Genomic DNA, 21,590 nt, shown 5'->3' with positions numbered 1-21,590 from the left:
AGCTCAATTATTATTATTTTTTTCGCTAACTCATTATGAAGGGTATACAATGAAAGTTCTTCCTAAAGAATAGCTTCTCTATTATTGTATAAATATATTTAAACAGCATCGTGGTTGGTGGAAATACACTCCTGAAAACTATCTGCTTTTCATGATGTTTCCAAACTCTTCTTAACAGGTCTACTTAATATGATTGTTTTCTTATTGTTTGTTGCCATTTGGTTCACTTGCCTTTCCTATATTTTCTTCCTCTCCACCAGTCTGCTTTCCATATATATATATATATATATATATATATATATATATATATATATCTTCAGGGGCTCTGATAGGAGCAAATCCTCACATTTTGATGTGATGTAGAACATGATCTTGAACATGATTCTGGCTTGCAATTTATTTTTTTGTTTGTTTCAGTTCAGCTGGAACTCTTGAACTTTTTGCTATAAATTCACAGAGAACAAACAATAGAAAATAATTCCAGTGATAATAACACTTAATTTAGCACGGTGCTGGAGGTTTAACTTGGTGAATAATACTCATTAGACTGCCAGTAAATGCATTACAACCCTAAGCATTTCCTGTGTTGGCTCTGAATCCTGCTGGCTTTGAATACACCTCCTAGTGCCTTCCAGATGAATCTGGTGGGAGCTCCTGAAGCATGCGCAGGAGGCTTAACAAATAAGACTGCAATTATCACAATATTGTCTGTACTGCTTTAACTGTATTACATAACAAATAATAAAATGTTTTATATATATATATATATATATATATATATATATATATATATATATATATATATATATTTTTATCCATTGTAATGACTCAGGTCTGTAGTGAAGACAAGTCTATTTGTGCTAATGCTGCAAACCACTGCGTACTGGTCACTGGTACAAATGGCCAACTTAAAATCTGTAACTCATGCCCAGCACCGATTTTAGTTCTTCCACATCAACTGCCAGTCTTCTGTCAGATAATCGATGTGCCTGACCCTCCAATCTGTCCTTGGGCTCACCCTAAGGTACATATAAAACAGCCCACATAACATAAAATAAATGAGTAGCCAATTTAATATCTGTGAACTACCCAATGCACAGGCCCTACCATAACACCAATCAAGTCATGCCTACTCTCCCACTGAAGGTGCCAAAAATGAAGTCATTTCAGGTTTCTGACAGTGTTTTACTGTATGTGCGAGTTGTTTCCTGCTCATACTGAAACCTCAAAGACTTCACTCACAAACAATCAGTGTCTGGATCCTACTTTTTCAGACATTAACAAATCGAGAGCAGAATATTCTCAAACTGATAAATATACATGGTGTTTGTCCTAAAAACTACCTTGCTACCCATGCCTGCTTTCAAACACAATACACTAAGACTAAACCATGAATGAATGTAGCAAGAAAGAAAATTTCCTGTCTTGGCACTTTGCAGGTGTACACCAGTGTGGTTATTTTAATAAATCCTGTGCAATTAACCTGTATTCTTTTTAAGGTTGCGCTGCGTCTAATGTGTTTTAACAAATTAGGTTACCTCACTCTGAGAAGGGTGATAACCTAATTATCTGCCATACTTCAGCAGTGGCTATCGGATGCAATGCGGAAGCAGAAACAGAACATGATACCATTATTGTAATTAACAAGGTACAACATACAAGAATCTTTTATTTTGACGCAGGAGAGAAATGCACGTATACAATTATATATGGCAACATGATTTTTGGCACAGTATAACCAACACAGAACAATTTACAGAAGTAAAAACAACATCCAGAAAATGACCACAGAGTACTGAACAAATACCAATTACTGTGTATGACCGGCAGTGTACATTGGAAACCATATAGTTGCTGTTGCAAAATGTATGTTTTATGTTATTGCAAAATTATAATTAATTTAAGCATGTAGAAGTGAGTGCTCGGCTAAAACTAGAACAGGCAACGGTACTGTACATGTAATAGAGGGTCCCAGGTTCCTATGTTTAAAGTGTAGATCAGCACTACATGAAAAATAAAACAAACCATCCCACCTTGCTGTTTTGAATATTGTATATGTATTTGGTCATTGAATAATGATCTGTATGCACCCAAACATCTGCATAATATCACACTGATAATGTCCAAAATCATTGTTTTCCAGCATCTCTTCTGAGCCAAATAACATAACTTCTGCAGTTAACAGTTCAAATTCAAATTTTCTTCAGTAACAGTGTGCCTGTACACAGGGAATGTCCGAAATAATGCCAGACAATATTTCAACATCAGACTGTTCAAGAAACCGATGGGGAGATGAAATTTGTGGCTGAATTCGACTGGTGTGTAGATGTGTAGGTGATTGTGCATGTGTTGTGTCAGGAAATTCAAATGAAAACCAAACACAAAGGATGAAAACGTGCAATATTTATTTTATTAGGTCGGATCATCCTCAAAGACCTCATTGCAAAAGGACATACATTGTTTCCGAATCTAGTTTATTTGATACGTGTCCATTCTGCAAACATTCTGAATCAGCTGGAGCTATATCTAAGACTTTGGGAACATATATTGAAGTAACACAGTGCTGCTATAATTGTGGGTAGGTCCCTTCATTAGTTGGAAATGAGAACAACTCCGTCTTGGTTTTCTTTTCCCTGCAACCACTTACACAGCACAGATGTACTTATTTAATGCAACATTAATCATAAAGCATTATCAAAATACAACATGTGAAGGAAATGTGTACAGTGTGAAAGATGTCTACTATACAAAACAAAAGCAGGTACAAGTTCCTTCCTTATGGAAAATTAGACGCCATATGTTTGTCACACAGACTAGTGTGTTTCCACACGGAGGTACTACAGCTTACACAGCGCTTCTTTGGGCATGCGCCGGTACATTTCAGAGCACATATGAGGGTACATGTGGAAGTCATGTTTTTTGGCTCAGAAGAGATGCTCAAGAACAGTGATTTTGAACATAGCAGTGTGGCATTATGCAGATGTTTGGGTACATACGGATTATTACACAATGACCAAATACATTTCAAATAGCAAGGTGGAATATATTTTTCATGTAGTGCCGATGTACCCTTATAAACACAAAAATGATACTAATAAGCAAATGACCATATCATTGATATGAAAAATAATAAAACACAGTTCTCCGGCCATTGGGTTGTTTCTGATTACACAATTTAATAAGTGAAACTGGGTTTGAGCACAAGTCTTTTCAAAAATAAAGTTTTGCATTGGTTTAACTGTTCTAGACTGAGTTTGGTTTCTTCAACAATAGTCTAGAACACTTTATGAATATCTAACTTTTCATGAAAACAGACTTTGAACAAACCAAAGCCCCAGCTCTGTTAATTAGACTCTGGATTTCAGACTATACAAGATCACTCAGTACAATTTCCCAGCTAAATACGAGTTAACAGCAGGTTTGTCAGGAAGCGCAGTTTAATGTTTGTCAAATAGCTTCCAAGTACACTGATATATTTACACAGAACAGTCCACTCCAGTGTTGCACAGAGAACCTCTCCTCGCATTACACTGAGAAATGGAAGAAGCTCTTTGTGGAAATACAGTCAGCATTTCATTTCAGTAGCCTTGCTGCTGTTTAACACGTAGGACATGGCAAGGGCAATCTTCAACATTTACAAACAATAGTTACTGTCTACTACTGAGGGCAAGACTTGACAAAAAAGAAATATGAAATACTAGGACAATACTCAACTGTATAAACTGTGTTAAATTATTAAGGAACTACGACAAAATGAAGACTAGTAATACCCTGACATTAAGTTGTCTGAGTGTGGCGTACATGATTTCTGTTAGATTTATTTCAAACGCATCGTGTTCAGTTATTTTATGGAGTACTGTAATTCATCTGCTACTGTTTTTACATAACAGTAATGCGCTCTGGTGAGACCTGGGAGGCTGCTCCTGAAACCTCACTTCTATACTGGCTGTTCTCCCAGCCTCTTCGGATTCGTCTGAGTCGACCGCTCATACAAGGAAGCAGCAGGACAATCTTACCCACTATAACTGTTACAGGCAATACCAGAGCTATGACAAAGTTTGGTGGCATATAGAACTTGTAGTATTCTTGGTCAAAGGCTCGCTTCCAGCCATAGATTAACACATGGAATGTAGTTATGAGCAGAGCTACGTACCCCAGTGTAGACTGTAAAGAAACACAAGGAAAAAAAAAAACATGTCAAAATGTTTACATATAATTAATAACCCAGCAGAAGGTTGCTAGGATGTGACATTTCACCTCATCGGTGTTAACTGGGTCAAAGCATGTCAAGTCAATAAGAGAAGCATCTCACAGGGAAGAAGCTGTTGAAGGGGCTGGGACAATTTCACCCTCTAGTTGAAATGGCAAAGGTAGTACAACACTATCTTCAAGCATAGCTTGCATACGGATTCAAATGAAATGTAAATTAACGTTTACTGGAACATGTATTGATTTGAACACTTTTGAGACCTTTATACCAAATGAAAGTGCACAACAGGTGTGATTTATGAAATTATTTTGTCAGCAACAATCACTTGAATCTTAATACTCTCTGTAAATGCTTATGGCATATTGAACACTTAAAAGACCACATCATCTTGTAGGGGAAGTCAGTAAATGTAAACTGTTCCTGGGTTCCCAATGATTATTGATCTGCCCAGCCTTTTAAATCCTGTATATCAGGGGTGGCAAGAGTGCATAGCATAAAACACAGATGTGACAGCCAACAGAAATTATAATAGGAAAAATGATAATTATATCTTTAAAAAAAAACTTCTGAACTGGAGTTTTCAGTTTTTTATGAAGTAAAATCAGTGTGAAAAAGAGGCTGTCCCGAGGTTAAACCAATGTAGCAGTTAGGACACCCTCTTAAAGTGGGGCCTGTATCATTGATATAAGTTAAAACAATGTTAAACGGCTAGTTTTTAATAGATAACACTGCTAATGAAGTTTGTACCGCTGTGCACCAACTATAAAGGCAGTGGTCTGTATCACTGATACGGCCAAAGGTTTAAATTGTATGTTAATTTTTAATGGACAACAAATGGAGCTTATAGAATACAAGTGTGCACCACATATTAACATAATGACGCCATGTGGACATTTACATGCTTACACGTTTTTGGTTTATATTCAAAGGTCGTTGTCTGGTATTTAACTATAGGAAGACTGAGCAAAGGCCTCAAAAACAACCTAGAAAACTGTATATTCCTTGGTCGCTGGACCGTGAAAAAGTTATTATAACCTGTCAGCTTCAATCTATCACCCAAGGTCAACAGATTCATATTTTAACTATAAACACTAGAATTCCTACCTTGTTTCACATACAGATGCATATTTTATCTAAACTCCATATGAAAACACATGCTGATAAATTGGCTGCTATAAATACAATGCAAACCAATGAATAATGAACTTCAAGAAGACAACAAAAAAGCTCAGCCAATGTTTGGTAAGATCTTGTGGGTCATCTGTGCTACAGTATTCAAGTGTACCCATTAGAATATCTATAGCACATTTACAATGATGCACTCTTGTACAGCAAGTCTCTAAGGAGAAACCATGTTGTTGACTAAAAGGTTCACCAGGCCCAACCGATTTTAAAAGAAGTCTAACAAGGGTCCACTGTACATTTTGTAGGGTTAATTGACAATAGAGGTCTGGCCAGGTACCAAGTACTCTTCTCCTGTAAGACCATACAATGTACAAAAACAATGTTTTCAAAAAAGGATGAAGACAGGGAAGCAGTAGGAAGTAGTCTATTATAAGTTACTGTTGCTTGTAGTTAAGAATAGCCAATCTTAATAAAATTGCTTGAAGTGTGTATTACGTGTAAACACTCCAATGTAGAAAAGTATTTATCTGACTGCACCATGAGGTCTGACTTATTCAATTTTTTTTTTATTTTTTTATGACACATCTCACTGACTCAGAAGCGCTAACCACTGCCTGTGTAAATAAAAGGGTTTTGAATAAGAGATGCTTCTTATCATAGAAACACAATTCTCTTTCATTTGAAGCACAGTTTTAAGTAAATGATTAACTAAATATTGTTATCACACAGTAACAACCAACTTTATATCCCAATATTCTGTCTGACAAACTTCAAAGCAGTGACGCAATGCTCTTGTCTCCATTCACTGTACAGATTAAAGCCTGACTAGAAGTTTCTTTTGGGTTGTACATTACCTCAGAATGTATGACTAACAGCTGGGTTCAGACCCCGATTAGCACCAGTCTTTGACTACTTTACCTAAAATTGCATTAGTTTGTCCAAGATGAGTGACAATTGAGGTCTGTGAAACCAGACGAGTGTTTAAAGCTATAGACGAACGATTATTGTCACTTACCTGAATGAAGCTGAATTCTCTCCAGTTAAGAGCACTGTTAACTGAAGGAATAGAGGTAACAGCCAACAGCGAGAGCAGTCCAAGACTCATGATTCCAAAGGAAATGTACATTTCTACTCTCCATACCTCTTCCTCGTTCCAAGAATTGTCAACGTTGGCATGAACCTACAATGAAAGCTCGTTAACACATTAACAGTAATGTTTGAATGACATGGTTCTTTGGCCCATCCAGGCCTTTTAAAGAACTATTTTCTTCTATTGAAAAGCCCAAGCTCAGTTATCATTTTTAATTTTTTTTTAAATCTATAATTACTTTTGCATTCAGTTTTTCTTTTTATAATAAACAGTCATCAGTATTGCTGTCCTATGTACGTTATGTAGAAAGATGTACACAGGGAGAGGTCCAGATATAGACCAATGCTGTAATTAGTGATAACAGTTGATAAATGTGACAATTAAATAATAGCATACAACAATGTCTGAAGTTATGCAAAGATATACAATTGCCTTGGTTGTGTTGACAGAAGTGTCCGCTTGAGGCCCATTCCACATTACGTGTATTACAGCAACATTAAGAACTTTCTTTAGGAAGTCTTGGCTATATCACTTTAAAAATATGTGTTACACCAAGTTCTCAGCCTACATTACAATGTAGGATGGTGTACTCCAAACTGCAACACACATAAGGTGGGATGGGGCTTGAGCTTACCAGGCACCTAGCATGTAGAGGTTGCTGCAGCACAGTGAGGTGACACAGTCCTTGCCAATTCTGCCTCACTGACATGAAGTATATTACTATACTGGCTAAATGACACATACAAACTGTCTGAGTGTGCTCATATACACATTGGAATGCTTGATATTCATTCAGATTGTAAGATTAAGCCAATGTTGACTTATTTAAATTAAGGCTGTTACTGTTCAAATCTAAACTAACATTAAAATTAAGATGTCTGTAAAACGTTTTTGGGATACCTGTTGAAATGCCATGTTGAGGAAGAGATAGCGCTCAGATCTTCTCATTGGTAAACAGATACTGTAGAGAACGTGAACTGAAGCAAAGAAAACACTAAGCAGCCCCAGCTGCTTCCTGCACTGCAGCCACCCATCCAGCCAGTGAGGAAAGCGCCGGTATTTAGTTCCATAATAAATCTGGTGAGCTGCAGCTAGCAGACCTGCCAGGTATACCAGCGACAGAAGAGTTATTGCGACGACAGGCAGGGTCTTATTGACAATCTCTATGGGGATCTTATAGAAGTCGCTCTGCTGATTGTTAACATAGGGGTGTATAATATCTCTGATGAACGAATAGATGAAAAACAAGATTGAAAGGCTGACAGATAGAAGCACGGGTCCCTTCCAAAGGGTGAACAATTGAAGAGGTATGTTTTCTATTTCTCTGGCAGAAGACAATGTCCCCAGGTCAACAGGGATGAAGTTTAGCTGACGAGCCACTTCTAGGACTTGATGGCGGGCTTCTACCAAATTGCTGCAGATGTACACCTGTCAATGAAATGCAGTTACAAATGACATAGTTATCATTTAATGAAGGGCCACAGAGATGCTGAAGAACTAGTTGTTACTATGTTGTTACTCATTCCTATTACATTACTTTAATATAATGTAGCAAAAGACATAATGCAAAAGAAACCAAATGTTTAAATAACATTTGAAATAACACTATACTGTACAGTGTTTCTGGCTTTCTTTCAGATCATTTGATGGGGTTCTTGGTTTAAGTTACTTCAGAAACATTAATTTTAATGTAATAACATTTTTATTACTATAAGTATAATGGCATTAAAACAATCTGGGCCATTTTCTTGTATGTATTAATATTGCACAGACATCAACAGAATCAATATAAGCTTTGCATTAAACGTCAATACGGATATTTAAGGACTATCCATCAGTGCTGGTGTTAGCCTATAGTTATAATGACGGTATATAGTGGATCATAATCTGATACTACAATGTAGGTGTTCACTGTTAATGACAGGGTCTAAATAATTTCATAAATTCCATCACTTAATGGAAAATAGAAGTTGCTCATGTGTTCTCAATTTGAAAGCAATGCTCATGAGCCTAGCGTGACATTACGTTTGCAGACAAGGATGTCTCTTTGACTCAGTATACTGTATGTTGACCTACTGTAGCTAGCAGAACTTAAAGTTTAACTGTTGCTAATGACTACTTGCAAGACACTATTCACTCGCATTGCTTGATGTGTCAAAACAGCCTTTTCTCGTTACTGTATTAAATCACAAAATGTATTTTGCAAATACAATCCTTTAATGCTGTTTCAGTCTGAAACCATCATGTACAGCTCAACCTCACCTTGTTCTAATGAGACAAATAACAAAACTCGATATCACATTACCTTAAAATAGATTTAACACATTATTATGTATTCTCATTTTGACAGCACCCTGCAAGCCACCAGTGCTAAGAATGGCAAAGCTCAAAGACTCACATTTGTGAAACTTGCACTTCAAAATAATTAACTGCTTTGGGGCCTGGTTGGATGAGAACTTGGTCAAAACAAATAACTGAACTGGAAAGGTCAGACTATATTTTTTTATATGTGCTGAGGCAGTGTTTTGAAACAAACAAAAACACTTTTATGAGTATGTTTAAAAAAGGCCACATTGGTCAAATTTGGATGTAATCACATGAGACTGCTGAAAGTGCAGCATTGAGACTGAGAAAAGTATGTTCACTTTTTTCCTCACCAATTGCTGTGAAAATAATGCATAGAGTAACAAAAGGATTTAAAAAAAACCATTGGGATACCATAACATCAGAGTATCACCCTGAAGAAACTTACTGTGCATTTCCACATTATAATGGGATTAGATCAAATATATCACCGTGCCTCTCCACTCTTTACCTGTCTGCTGGCATCCTTTGGCCCGGACTGCATTGCCCAGGCTGAGATAACGTTGAATCCTTTAACCACAAACGAATCAGGAAAAAGGGAAGCCAGGTATTCTGCATTGGATTCTGGATACTGGTTCATCCGAGTATTGTTACTCACATCCACAAGGATTTTGCCCACTAAAAGGTGCTTGAGGTCCCATAATGAAGCGTAATGTTCTCGGTGTATGGCGACAAAAAGAATATTAGCTTTGGCCACTGCATCTTCGTGGTGGGTAACATCAACTACATGCGGAAAGAACTCAGCAGCCCTCTTGGGGCTCCTGCTCCCAACCACAACGTGGTACCCACACCTCAGGAGCCTGAGAGACAAGCATTTGGCAAAGTCCCCGCTTCCTATAACCCCGATTGTAGCTCTGTTTCCTTCTTTGACACCATTCATGCCATTTGGTAAGAACATCTCCTTGCTGTTCCTTGGGCTTCCCATCATGGAAATGGATTCCATTGCTGCTGCTGTTATTCCTAAGAGACCAAAACCAAAACAACTGTTTTTAAATTGTTAATATATTACACATTACAACACCTGCATTCAGACTGAAACAAAGGACAGGGAAATGCACCCTTCAAAAAGAATATACAGCGAGAGCTAATAAAGACCATTAGTCATTTAGCAAACACTTTTATCTAAAGCAACTTACGGGGGGGGGGGGGGGCTATGCATCCAAAACTGCTGCTGCAGAGTCACTTACGATAGGACCTCGGTTTTACGTCTCATCCGAAGGACAGAGCACAAGGAGGTTAAGTGACTTGCTCAGGGTCACACATGGCGAGTCAGGGGTAGAGCCCTTTCTTTAACCACTTGACCACCAAGCCTACCCATAACAAAATGTGTTACCAGTAGACATCTTATTTGAACTACCCATGCATCCTTTTTAAAGGGTATCCCTGACCCACATTCAACAATTCTGCAACATTAACAGTAAGCTATCACATATATTTTTATTTTAATGCAGTGGTCTACAGTGACTGCCACTCTAAATATTACAATAAGACAGATGTGCTCCTGTCATTACGAGATAATTTCATATTAAGTGGCATAGTAACTTACCAGCAACAGTATATGATATGCCTGAAAGGTAGTGAACACATCCAGAGTATGAGGCAGATAAATACTGTGTGTGAGCATCAAGGTTATGGGGTCAGTTGCCCAGAGCTGAATTTTGAATAATACTCATGAGACCTGACTAAAAATGTTACTTACAAGGATGACTGCATATTGTTTATTTTCATGGTGTTTTCATTAAAGAAATTGAAGGTCAAATGAACAGAACGGTCCTCCAAACCATAGATATACATACACGTTAGTTTGCCTAGTAAGACTTGATACACTTTTGTCCACGAAATGAGTGAAGGTCATCTGCTTAGCTCTCTTAAAAAATTACATTGTTTTGATCACAACAGTCACCACGTCTCTTCTCATTATCATCTCTTTCTCTGCATCACTGCCTCATGATACCTGAAGCTGTTTCTCAATCTGTTTTTTTTATTTATTTATTTATTTATTTATTTTTACTTGATAGCTGCCAAAATAAAAACATCAATACACAAACTGGAAAGGGAGGTTTACGAGACAGGTTAAAATAAATCTTACAATATTAATAAATATCACCACAACTGCAAAAATAAAACCAAATACATTATCAGGAATATGAATGGAAACGCAATGTTGCCGGCAGCGAAAGCGATGGAGAAAAACTAAAAGCTTAAAGGTTGCTGGATAACGTAAACCAATATCGGTAGGGTATCGGTAATACAGAGTACATAGGACATTAATGTATCATAAAGTCGCAAAACCGTTTTAGGAAGTCATTCTAGGAATAAATATCTATATTTTAAACTGGATTCGTTATTTCTTTTTGAAGTTCAAAGGTTAAACCTTACCTTATTTACATGCAGTTTCTACATCCAGCTTGCATCAGCTGCTGCTTGCTTCACGATGTTTCTGTGTTAGTCTCCGCCTCCATTGATAGATTTTCTTGTCACGCAAGCCCTGTACGCTCAGGCAGGCAGACCACGTTCCAGTATCTCAGGGATCGGGAAACTGCACAACACAGGTATCATGAGCCTCTTCCACACACTCAACAGAATGGCAGGAAAGCTGTTGTCGTTCTATTTATTACTCTTAGACAGGGCAGTGACCACAATGTCACACTGGAATTTATGTTCGTTTTTTAAAAGTGTATTTGTGATATACTATAACTTTAATATTAAACAGCTGACTGTTTTCTTGAAATGCCGAATGTAATACAATTGAATTGTACTGCATTTTCAAGAAATTGCTTAACAGGTCTAAGTTGCGTTCATTCCACACACACAAACACACACACACACACACACACACACACAGACACACGTACGTACGTTTGCATTCCTATATTTGTGGGGACTTCTCATTGACTCTCACTATATATGTATTTACTATTTCTAACTCGTCAGACAATACTCTACACAGAGTGAAAGTCGACAACAAACTACATATGTTAATGTCAATTCTATTATTTTATATTTATATTTAGTTGTTAAAAACGTGTTTTACAAAGCGTACGTCCCAACAACGTCGTTTTTTTTCAGGAGTTGCTATCTTTGTGGGGACATTTTTTCTAATTTTGACCGCACAATGGTAATACCCCCCCCCCCCCCCCCCCCCCCCCCAAAAAAAAAAAAAAACACAATAAACAATCTCTAACTGTAATTTTAGACCCTGATTAATTGCAAATGAATAAACTTTGATTCCTACAAATTCTTATAATATACACAAAAAACATTAAAAACGGCAAGATATGAAAATGCACAATGATGACAAAAACCCTGTTACTGATTTTGACAGTATGTTAGACTTGTTTTGCTAAGGCAGAACCATTCCTTTAATACAAATTTCAATTCCACTCATTGTCCAGCTGTGAGTGGCATGGAGGAAACTGGCCCTGTGATTGGCTGGCCAATTAATTCATTAATGGTTCAGCTGGTAATTGTACAGGTGTATATGAAAAGACCACGCAAGTAGGCTTGAGGAAGTTTGAATTGAAGCTGGTTCAGCACTGACACAAGCTTTTGCTGAATGTATATAATGGTACCAGGGAAAGTTGTGTCATCCAGTAAAAGCCTGATGATTTTTTTTTATTTGCTTATTTTTGTGTTTACAAATAATTCACTAGGTAGGAACCAGGCCTGCATAAGGGACTACTAGAATAAAGAAAGTACTTATGACTTGGTAACAGAATAGGGGTTTCCCCTTGACTACTCGGAGAACCACCCACAAAAACGTAAGGCCGAACTGATCGACCGCCAAGGATGGGAAGCAAGGAACTTCCCCCAAGGGGAAAATAAGAAACTATAGAGGATGAACCAAGGTCTACCTGGCTTACCGACTCATCTAGTCAAGAGAGGTCTGACCCGATTGACGCTCTGAGGCTGCATGGAGAGCCTTGCGATCTAAGGAGGGAGAACAGAAGCGCTGGAAAAGAGGAGAAATAAATGTATAAAAAGGGCCAGGGGTCTCCCCCCCCCCCCCCAGCTGTAAGAGCCACCTTCGATAAGTGAGTCAAATGTCTAGCTCAAAAGTTGGGAGCAGCTTCCTCTCCAGAGGGGGAGACTGGTATGGGTACAAATGGATAGCAGGAGAATGGAAAATGAAATATAGTTAAAGTTATTTGGCAGGGGGTCCCCTCTGGCCAGTAGGAGTCTTCCTCTTAGATGGCGAATCGACATAGTCGAACTCCAAGGTTGGGAAGTGAGTTTTACTTGCCCCCCCCCCCCCGAAGTGACCGTTGCAGAGGTGGCGCAGCAAAGGGGAGGAGGGAGGATGGAGGAAACTGAAAAGCAAGACAAGAATTAGGAAGCTGGCTACAGTTTAAATAAGGTGACTGACAGGTAATAAAGGTTAATTGAGATATTTTAGCAAGATGACTCGGGAGGAGTCCCGGCTCCCTCCCCCCAAAATACACAAAGTTCAAATAATGTGCACAAAAATGCTTAAATATGTTCTTTATTGTTCATCTGTTGCCTGCTTGATTTGGAACACTCACTCTATCCTGTCACCATTTTATTCAGATGTTATATGCAGGTGTAAATTTAATAGTGCTGATAATGTATTATTTTAATATTATTATACAAGATAGTTCCATAAAAATTACGTAAGACAGTAACAGTATGGAATGTATTATTACACACAAAAAAATGCACTTGCTGTATCAAAATAGTATATCAAACAATAATTTATCTTGCGAAGCTGTTGCTTGCAAAGAGTTTATAAAAAGATATTCTCTGCAGGTTCTGTTTTGGATTCCCAGCCATGTCTAATCTTCTGTAACTTCTTGTCAAGACATGGAAGAACTAGTACAGTTTTACACAACAGAACAACGATGGGTAGAAGTACTGCAATCATGAACGATGGAGGGGTGTACCACACAAAGTACTTCAGGTCTGCCCACTTTCTCCATGCATACACCAGGGCATGAGCTGTGCAAAGCAGGAGCGCACAATACCCCATCTTGCTCTGTAACAATATCAAACAATATTCATGTGTCAAGCTGTATTGTTAGTTTTTTTATTAGGTGCTTACTGCATGTACTAAGTTGTGGGTAGAAGTGCTGCAAAACTGGCTGACAGAATGCAACACGCACACACACACAATTTTTGTTACACAGAACTACGCAGTAACCCACACACTAAGATAGTTATGCCTGTAATAAATTACAATTATATTTTTAATAAAACATTTAGTTAAATAATAAATGTAAGCTGGAGACACAGCTCTCTCCTGTAAGAAATCTTTCCAAACTCTCCCTTATAAAAGTTTATCATAATAAAAGTATAGGGAAGGGTAATAAATCACAGTGAAAGCATGTCAATGGAAAGGTAGGCATTGTGAATCCCAGAGAGATATGGCAATCCATATTAAAAAAAAAACAACGCACAGTATAATCATGGGACAGGCATGGAAAAACTACAAAATGACTGTGGTGAACTTGTGCATTTGTAACAGGTTAAAAGTGGATTGATGTCCCATACAAGCACAGCACATTCTTTTATTAATGCTTCACACCTTCACACCACCGCATCTTTGATGAAATCTTACCTGAACACACTGAAATTCTCTCCAGTTCAAGGAGTTCCTGACAGAAGGAATTGAGGTTGTGGCCAATAGGGCTAAAACAGCTAGACTTAGAATACCAAGAGACACATATATTTCCATTCTCCACACATCATCTTCAATCCACGCATTTTCAATGTTCTGCATTACCTGGATATACAAAAAATATTCTGTGAAACTAAGAATAGACATGGAAAAACACTGTTATTATTTCCAAAAATAAAAATGCCTTTGATGCCTTTCTGGAATGTGGGTTCGGAATGTCTTTCACGGCAAACCTATTTTTACAACACATAACCTTGGAAACAGGCTAGCCAAAATAACTGGCAGTACTATAGTGTATATTTACTAGGATTACTTTACAACACAATTTTGAACATACAATTTGTAATTAATGTCGTTTTTTTCTTTTCGAATTGAGTCTGAAGTTTACTTTCTCTTGCAATTGGCTATATGTGCTTACTGTACCTACAGTGCATCTACCTTATTCACATGTAAAAATGTATGTGTGCCATACAGATAACCAAATTGCATTAGAATTGAAAAGGTGGTTCTCTCCATAAAGGTAAAACTGAAGTGTGAAAACATGCCGTCGCCAGGGATATGGATCCACAGTGGATTACAATAACCTATGAATATTTGTACTGAATTACAGTACAGGCAAAACTGCTTCAGAATATAAACTATAACAAGTACATTTATAATTAAACCTCCTACCTGTTGATAAGCCCAATTTAGCAGTTTGTAACGATAGGACCTTCTCATTGGATAACACAGGCTGTAGACGGCATGAAGCAAAGCAAAAAAGAAACTGAGGAGACCAAGCTGTTTGCGCATCAACATCCATCTCTGTAACCAGTTTGGAAATCTGCTATATTTGGTACCCCGGTGTAACTGGAGGACCGCTGCCAAAATCCCTGGCAGATAAACCAGAGCCAACAGGGTGATGGCAACCACTGGCAGGACCTTGTTCATTACCAAAATCGGTATTTTATAGAATTCATTCTTGCTCAGAGATATGAATGGGTGAAGAATGTCTCTTAGAAAGGTATATATAAATACTATTACAGAAAGTATAATTGACAATTTCAGTGGTAAATGCCACTGTGGAAAAAGATCCAGGTTTTCTTTGTTGACATTGGACGGACATTCAAAGTCTTCAAAAGCAAATGTTTGTGAATCAAGAAACTGAGAGGCTCTGTTTGGCAATGTGGAATCTTGTATACCAGTCCCCTACAAGAAAACAAATTGCAAAAACAGACAGTTAACTTAGGTCAAAAAAAAAAGTAAATGAGAAGGGCAATATATGTTTTTTTGTAAAAAAAAAAAAAACAAAAAAAAAAAGAAATGGATAACAACATTTGGACCTAATTTATTAAAACATATCAAAACATTATATAGAATAACACGTCACTGATATAAATCAATCTCCATCTTTTTAATATCTCTCTCTATCCAGTTTCCTACTCTTAAGAAAAGTGCTTATTGCTGGCAGTCACAGTCCTGATGAATGTAGTGCACTGTAGACTGAGGTTTGTAACAGCCTGCGGTGAAAGAATCCAATAATTAAAAGATCCTGGATATGTCTCACCAGTCTAGTCTGAAACATAATATTTGTTTACAGGCAAGCTTATTTATTGGCTGAAACTGGACAGCAAATATCATGTGGTTTACATTAGTCCCTGAAAACATGACCTATCCAGAAACTATGCCCATTGCGAAACAAACTCAGGGAAAACGCTTTAGAGCATACAAGTCAAGTGATCTAACACTCTTAACCCATTCAGTACCAAATACATTTTCTTTGAGAACAATCAGAACACAAGCTGTATTTATGTAATTTGATACATTTAGACATAACTTTTGCAGTTATAACAATATAGTTAATAAGGAAATTTAAATAACAAGTTAAAAAATGCTCCAAAAAATTACAAAGTAGCCTGTCCTCAAATGTATTACTATACTGACAAGATGATAAATGCAGGGCAGTGAAACGGTAAGCAGAGCAACAAGCTGTAGTATCAAAGGCATTTCTCTTGGTGGTATATTGGAATGTGGTGGGTAGCACTAGGGCACCGTGCTTGGAAAGGAAATACTGTGTCCCATGCTAGGGGGCACAGCCAATGCTTTACAGTCCCTGTTGGGTGGCATCTTATGGAGGTATCTCCCCCCCCAGCCTCACTCCTGATATTTGCTTTATAACAGTACCAACCATAATAGTGGTATACATAAGAAAATATGAAAACATTCCATGAATACCTTGATACTACAACTTATTAAAACGTGCGTATTTGCAGTTTGACTGATGCATTTCACTTTGCTATTTCACCAATGTCACCTCAGTATTGTCTTTGTGGTCATGTCACTGGCTGTAAAACATGTCCATCATTAGGGGAAGCTGCTGGTTTGGAAAATGACAGGAAGTAAGTATTTAAGGGGTGGGCAGAATGATGCATTTCTGCGGTGAAGTAACCTAGGAAGTACTACAGCCTGGTGAACGTAACATTGATTTCCACCAGAACTGCACATGTGAGACTTACAATACACTAAAGGTGTGAGGAATTATTGTATCATCTAAACCAGCTATTAAATAGTTTAGGAAGAAGCAGCTGAAATCTTTTGGCAGGGTTCAATTTAAGTATTATTTCTGTGCACAATCTAATGTAGGCTTTTATTCACTGGCAGTAAAATGTTTCTCATTTCTATTAAAATATTATCCAGCACAAATCATATTGACAGCCTTGACATATGAAATGAACTGAACTGAAGTACAGATATTAAACATTTAATCTAGTACCAGTGTACGACCTCCACCAAGGGGAGACCATGTGCTTCTAGCCAGCCTTCTCCTTTTTATCAGTTCTCTATTACTGGACATGGGGTATTATGAAACAATCTTGAAGTCCAGACTTATGTGAATTTTCATTAAAAAAACCCTGCTTTTTAAAGCCAGTGTAGTAAACAAAAACAAGGGGCCAATGTTGTGAGATCAGCTTTAAGACATTGCTTCTACCACCAGCTTTAAAGGCTGTTCAGTTTATTGTATCTCTTTACCAAATGAATATGGTCTCCGGATCTTTTTTTGGACTTCATTCTGAAAATGTCATTACATTCCTCAGTGCAAAGGTCATCTGTATGTGCATTCATTGCTTGGTACTGGCACTTTGATCACCTAGATAAAGACAAAACAATGAAACACTTATTAAAAAGCATTGACTACCCAAAAAACGACCCATGAACATGATTGTTTCCTAATACAATGTACTGCTGGAAACTGGTGTTTTGGATGGTACAGTACAATGGAAAAGGCCATGGCAGTAGCCCATTAGTACATTCAAAATTAGCCATGTCACCATCAAAGTCATCTGTTCTATTTATATTAACAATTCACTGACATGTATTTAATTACTGTATAGTGCTGTTGGTATACCTTGTGAAATCGAGTAATATATAATTATGAATTACCATTAACTAACGCTAGTATTTTGTATTGTCAGAAACTGTTATTAGTTTATTACCAGCTCTTATAAACGTGTTTCGCTGAATCCCATGGAAAAGCGTAGTAAAGCAGTGTAAAAAAAAATATAGTGAAAACATTGTGAAACACAGACCAGCAAGGTATATCACAGATGCATACTTGCCAACATTTGGAAACTGTTCGGCGGATGCTAGTTCCCTGGGGGAGGGGAGGTCATATGCACATAACACTCTATCATATAATAACAGACGTATCCCCTCAACTCAACACCACACGACCAGCAGGACAGTAAACACAGACACAATGAAGCGTTCTTACCTTTGTATAAATTAGCGATCAGCAGATGTGTCAGCCGCACGAAGAGCACAGCGTGTGGGTTTCACTAACTCTACTGTGCAGAATAAATGCTTTCTTTTTTTTTTTTTTTTTTTTTTTTTGGTGCTATGTGTAAATATCGGGACTTTCTTCATATGCATCGGGAAGCGGGACAATTGCTAGGAAATCGGGACTGTCCCGACCATAAAGGGACTATTGGCATAGATGAAGATTGAAAATAAAAACGAAGTCAACCAATGTGGAGCACAGTAAATAAGCGATTCTAGAATAAAAATGTAGTTCTAGTCCTGATGCATTAGGAATACATAAATCAAATCGTGACTTCTTTTCATTTTGAGTTTATGGTATTTTTATTTGGAAAAGACCAATGCCTCATTTTTGTGTAAAAAAAACAAACAAACAAAAAACTGGTGCATCCTACATTATTATTCAAGAATTGCACAAAGTACATACATTGGAGAACCCTAAACCGCAGGATTACCGTGGCATTACAATGACAGCTATAAACTGCATATGTTTCTTGTTTAAAAGAAAAAAAAAAAAAAAAAAAAAAAACGTAGTGCTTTGCTTCACGTGTTTTCAGTACTCGTTTTACAAGCATTTGCAGTGACATTTTAGCAGCCCACTCTGGTCACCTCAGAAAACATCTGAACACTTCTCGAGCCAAACGTTTTGTGTTGAAAAACTACAAACAAAAAGTTGAATAAACGAACAGAAACATACAAATAAGTAACAATACTTACACTTACAGAACGTCATTGTCTTAACGAAGCTATAGATACATACCTATATATAACAAGCAGCAAACATCCAGCATCTCCAAATAAAGCCTTCATACAGTTGATGTTACCTTCCCTTCAAAAACTTTACCAGTTTGTCCCGCCCCTATTCTGTGGCCGAGCCGTAGAACTGTGGGTGTGTTCATGGAGATCATTCTGCGTAGATTCTGTGCAGAATCTGACCAATTTAGCCAATGATTTATAAGAATGATCTCCATGAACGCACCCATTGTCACCGCGTAGTGCCACCAACTACCTGGCAAGGGTACGCCCCCTGCCAACTTGCATTCCGGGCAAATCCTGATGACCTGGATAAATCACTCGTGGTAAGGTAGGTGTAGCGGCTAGCAAATAGTATGTGCAATCACGTCTAAGTACGTAAGTAAGCCACCCCTTGACCAAGTATTTATTTATTTATCATTATTACTGTTCCGCCAATTCATGTTTCTTCCTGAAATAATTGAAAGCACTCGTGTTGCTGTTCTGTGGAGTGTCCTATAGAGAGCGCAGCAGTTAGTCTTCCCAGAGGAAAGCGCTTCTTTCCGGCTCAGAATAAATCACATGCCTGAAGAGTACTCCGTCACATCGGTGAAAGCGCTCCTTTATTTTGTTATAGTTGCAGGACCATTCAGACGCACATCTGAAACCTGTAACAAAGGCCTATATTGTAATTCATTTAACTAGAAGAAATTAAAGGCGTTCCAAACATTGATTTCAAATAAATTTTCTTACTTATTATACAAACCGTGGTAGCATAATAGTGGCCTTTCTTTGTTTCGTTGAGAATATTCTGCATCATGTTTTGTAGTTGTTTAAGTTAATTACGTACATATTCTAAATATAAAGATAAACAGTTGCTCACCTTTGCTGTAGGTCACATTATCTGAATGCATACCATTGGAGTGGATATTTATGGAGGTAGCTGGGAGTCAAAATCCAGGCTAATTTTAGTTACCTACTACACGTCTGAAATATATATTTTGATTAATAAATTATGAAGTATGTGGCCCCAGCACATTGCTACTATAAAGTGCTTAGTCAGTTGTAACTCTTCACAGAGAGTTGTTCAACCTTACGCTTATCCATAACCTAAACTTAATTAGGAAATGGGGGTGCAGCTTTATTTATGTGAAGAAACAAAATTGATCAAAAATCTAAAACGTTATTTGCAGCACCTTTATGCTTTCCAAAGTGTTATGTTACTACCCTCTCCCTCTCCCCCTCCCCCTCCCTCTCCGTTTTTATTTTAAACATGGTTTCCATGGTTATTTTGCAGTTTTACCAAAACATTACAGTGAAGAATATAGCTGAGTCAAAATGCTTGTTTACCTATACTTTTTTGTATTAGCCCACTAAAGATTAAGCGTGCTGGACAAGACATAGATGTAAAAGCATACTAAAAAGTACACAAATTGAAAGATACAGGGAAGAATATGATGTGTTTTTCGTATTGGCATTTTATTAAAACTATAATTAATAAAATATTAATTATAGTTAGACTATTTCATGATGTCATTTATTATGACATGATATGAGGCCCAAGACTTTTTGGCCAGTCTGGATGGTGGATGAACTGAACCTAAAATTATCAGCAAATTGTACCCTTCACTCATTAAGCCCATCAATCATCTGAAATGTTTCACAGTCCTCTGAAGGCATACTTGCCTCATGTAACTAGTGCTGCACATACTGTATCACTGCTGATGCAGCAGTTTGACAACCAGGTGTTGGTTCTGATTGGATCGTCCACTTTGATTCTTTCTTGTATTGTCCAAATGGGTCCTTGCATGATTTCCAAATAGTTTGTAGGACAGCTGTATGGAAAAGCACAGAACATAAAAAAGATTCAAGACGTTTGATTGCATGATCCCCATTTTAACATACTGCAATGTGGTTGGAAAGAAAAACAGATAACAGACAAACCCAACGTTTATTTTGCAATAAAACTTGAAATTAAACAGCAACAGTGATGGCAGTACTTCTAAGTCTCGTTTAAATTCCACTGGGAATATCCTTCGATCAATACAGACCCTCAAATTTCAACTTAACACTATCAATAATGTTTGCTTAAGAATGCCCTTAGCAAGTTTAGTCACAATTGGATAAGTGGTTCATCAGAAATATGTAAAACTTTCAAGTTTGTTGGGGTGCACAATAAAATAAAGTACAAGCTATTGGAATAAACAGGTTAGTTTCTGCCCCACTTATAACAAGAACATTTGTTTAAGGTTACAAATAAAATTATTTGCATATGCTGGCAAAGAGGTGAATGGTGAATAAAATCTTGGCTTTTTTATGTTCTCTTTTCTGTTAATAAAGATCATTGGAAATGCAGAACAAGCATTTGATGTCATGAATTTGCAATTTGTATTGAGTCAAATCTTATCCTGTCCCCATGACCAGCAGCTCCTCAGCTGCCAAGTATTGTGGAATGTTCTTCTGTTACAACAGCTTTTTGTTATCTTACACTATAGAAACACTCCCACACATATGAATAAGTAAACGTTTCCTTTTATCTGCCTGATTTATACATTCAGTTTGCATCATAAGATCACATGCTTCTCTTGAAAGAGCATGTAGGGTAGGCTGGGGCAAGACGCCCAGTTGAGGTAAAAAGC

General features: G+C 37.4%; 2 protein-coding genes across 2 annotated transcripts; both read right to left on the bottom strand.

Moving 5' to 3' along the window:
* Positions 1–3,094: 3,094 nt before the first annotated feature.
* Positions 3,095–11,481, bottom strand: LOC121312702 (metalloreductase STEAP2-like). Its single transcript, XM_041244393.1, has 5 exons — positions 11,169–11,481; positions 9,241–9,749; positions 7,326–7,853; positions 6,351–6,515; positions 3,095–4,164 (listed from the first exon to the last, which is right to left on the bottom strand). The coding sequence occupies exons 2-5, from the start codon at positions 9,730–9,732 to the stop codon at positions 3,880–3,882; spliced, it is 1,470 nt and encodes a 489-aa protein (XP_041100327.1). The 5' UTR covers positions 9,733–9,749; positions 11,169–11,481; the 3' UTR covers positions 3,095–3,879.
* A 1,775-nt stretch (positions 11,482–13,256) lies between these two features.
* LOC121312701 (metalloreductase STEAP1-like) lies at positions 13,257–19,321 on the bottom strand. The gene is made up of 5 exons (XM_041244392.1): positions 18,980–19,321; positions 17,434–17,551; positions 15,097–15,612; positions 14,365–14,529; positions 13,257–13,782 (listed from the first exon to the last, which is right to left on the bottom strand). The coding sequence occupies exons 2-5, from the start codon at positions 17,524–17,526 to the stop codon at positions 13,534–13,536; spliced, it is 1,023 nt and encodes a 340-aa protein (XP_041100326.1). The 5' UTR covers positions 17,527–17,551; positions 18,980–19,321; the 3' UTR covers positions 13,257–13,533.
* Positions 19,322–21,590: the final 2,269 nt, after the last annotated feature.

Source organism: Polyodon spathula, chromosome 3 (assembly GCF_017654505.1).
Source record: "Polyodon spathula isolate WHYD16114869_AA chromosome 3, ASM1765450v1, whole genome shotgun sequence".
In the NCBI taxonomy this organism is placed as follows: domain Eukaryota; kingdom Metazoa; phylum Chordata; class Actinopteri; order Acipenseriformes; family Polyodontidae; genus Polyodon; species Polyodon spathula.
The sequence above is the reverse complement of the archived record's forward strand: the minus strand, read 5'-3'. Positions and strand labels throughout refer to the sequence as shown.

Excerpts from the sequence above, each read along its gene's own strand:
- LOC121312702 (XM_041244393.1), bottom strand. The coding sequence starts at position 9,732 with ATGGAATCCATTTCCATGATGGGAAGCCCAAGGAACAGCAAGGAGATG. Across the intron at positions 6,516-7,325 it reads TCAACATGGCATTTCAACAG|GTTCATGCCAACGTTGACAA; the intron begins GTATCCCAAAAA and ends CTTTCATTGTAG. Across the intron at positions 4,165-6,350 it reads GAGAATTCAGCTTCATTCAG|TCTACACTGGGGTACGTAGC; the intron begins GTAAGTGACAAT and ends GTTTCTTTACAG.
- LOC121312701 (XM_041244392.1), bottom strand. The coding sequence starts at position 17,526 with ATGAATGCACATACAGATGACCTTTGCACTGAGGAATGTAATGACATT. Across the intron at positions 15,613-17,433 it reads CCGGAGACCATATTCATTTG|GGGACTGGTATACAAGATTC; the intron begins GTAAAGAGATAC and ends GTTTTCTTGTAG. Across the intron at positions 13,783-14,364 it reads GAGAATTTCAGTGTGTTCAG|AGCAAGATGGGGTATTGTGC; the intron begins GTAAGATTTCAT and ends ATATTGTTACAG.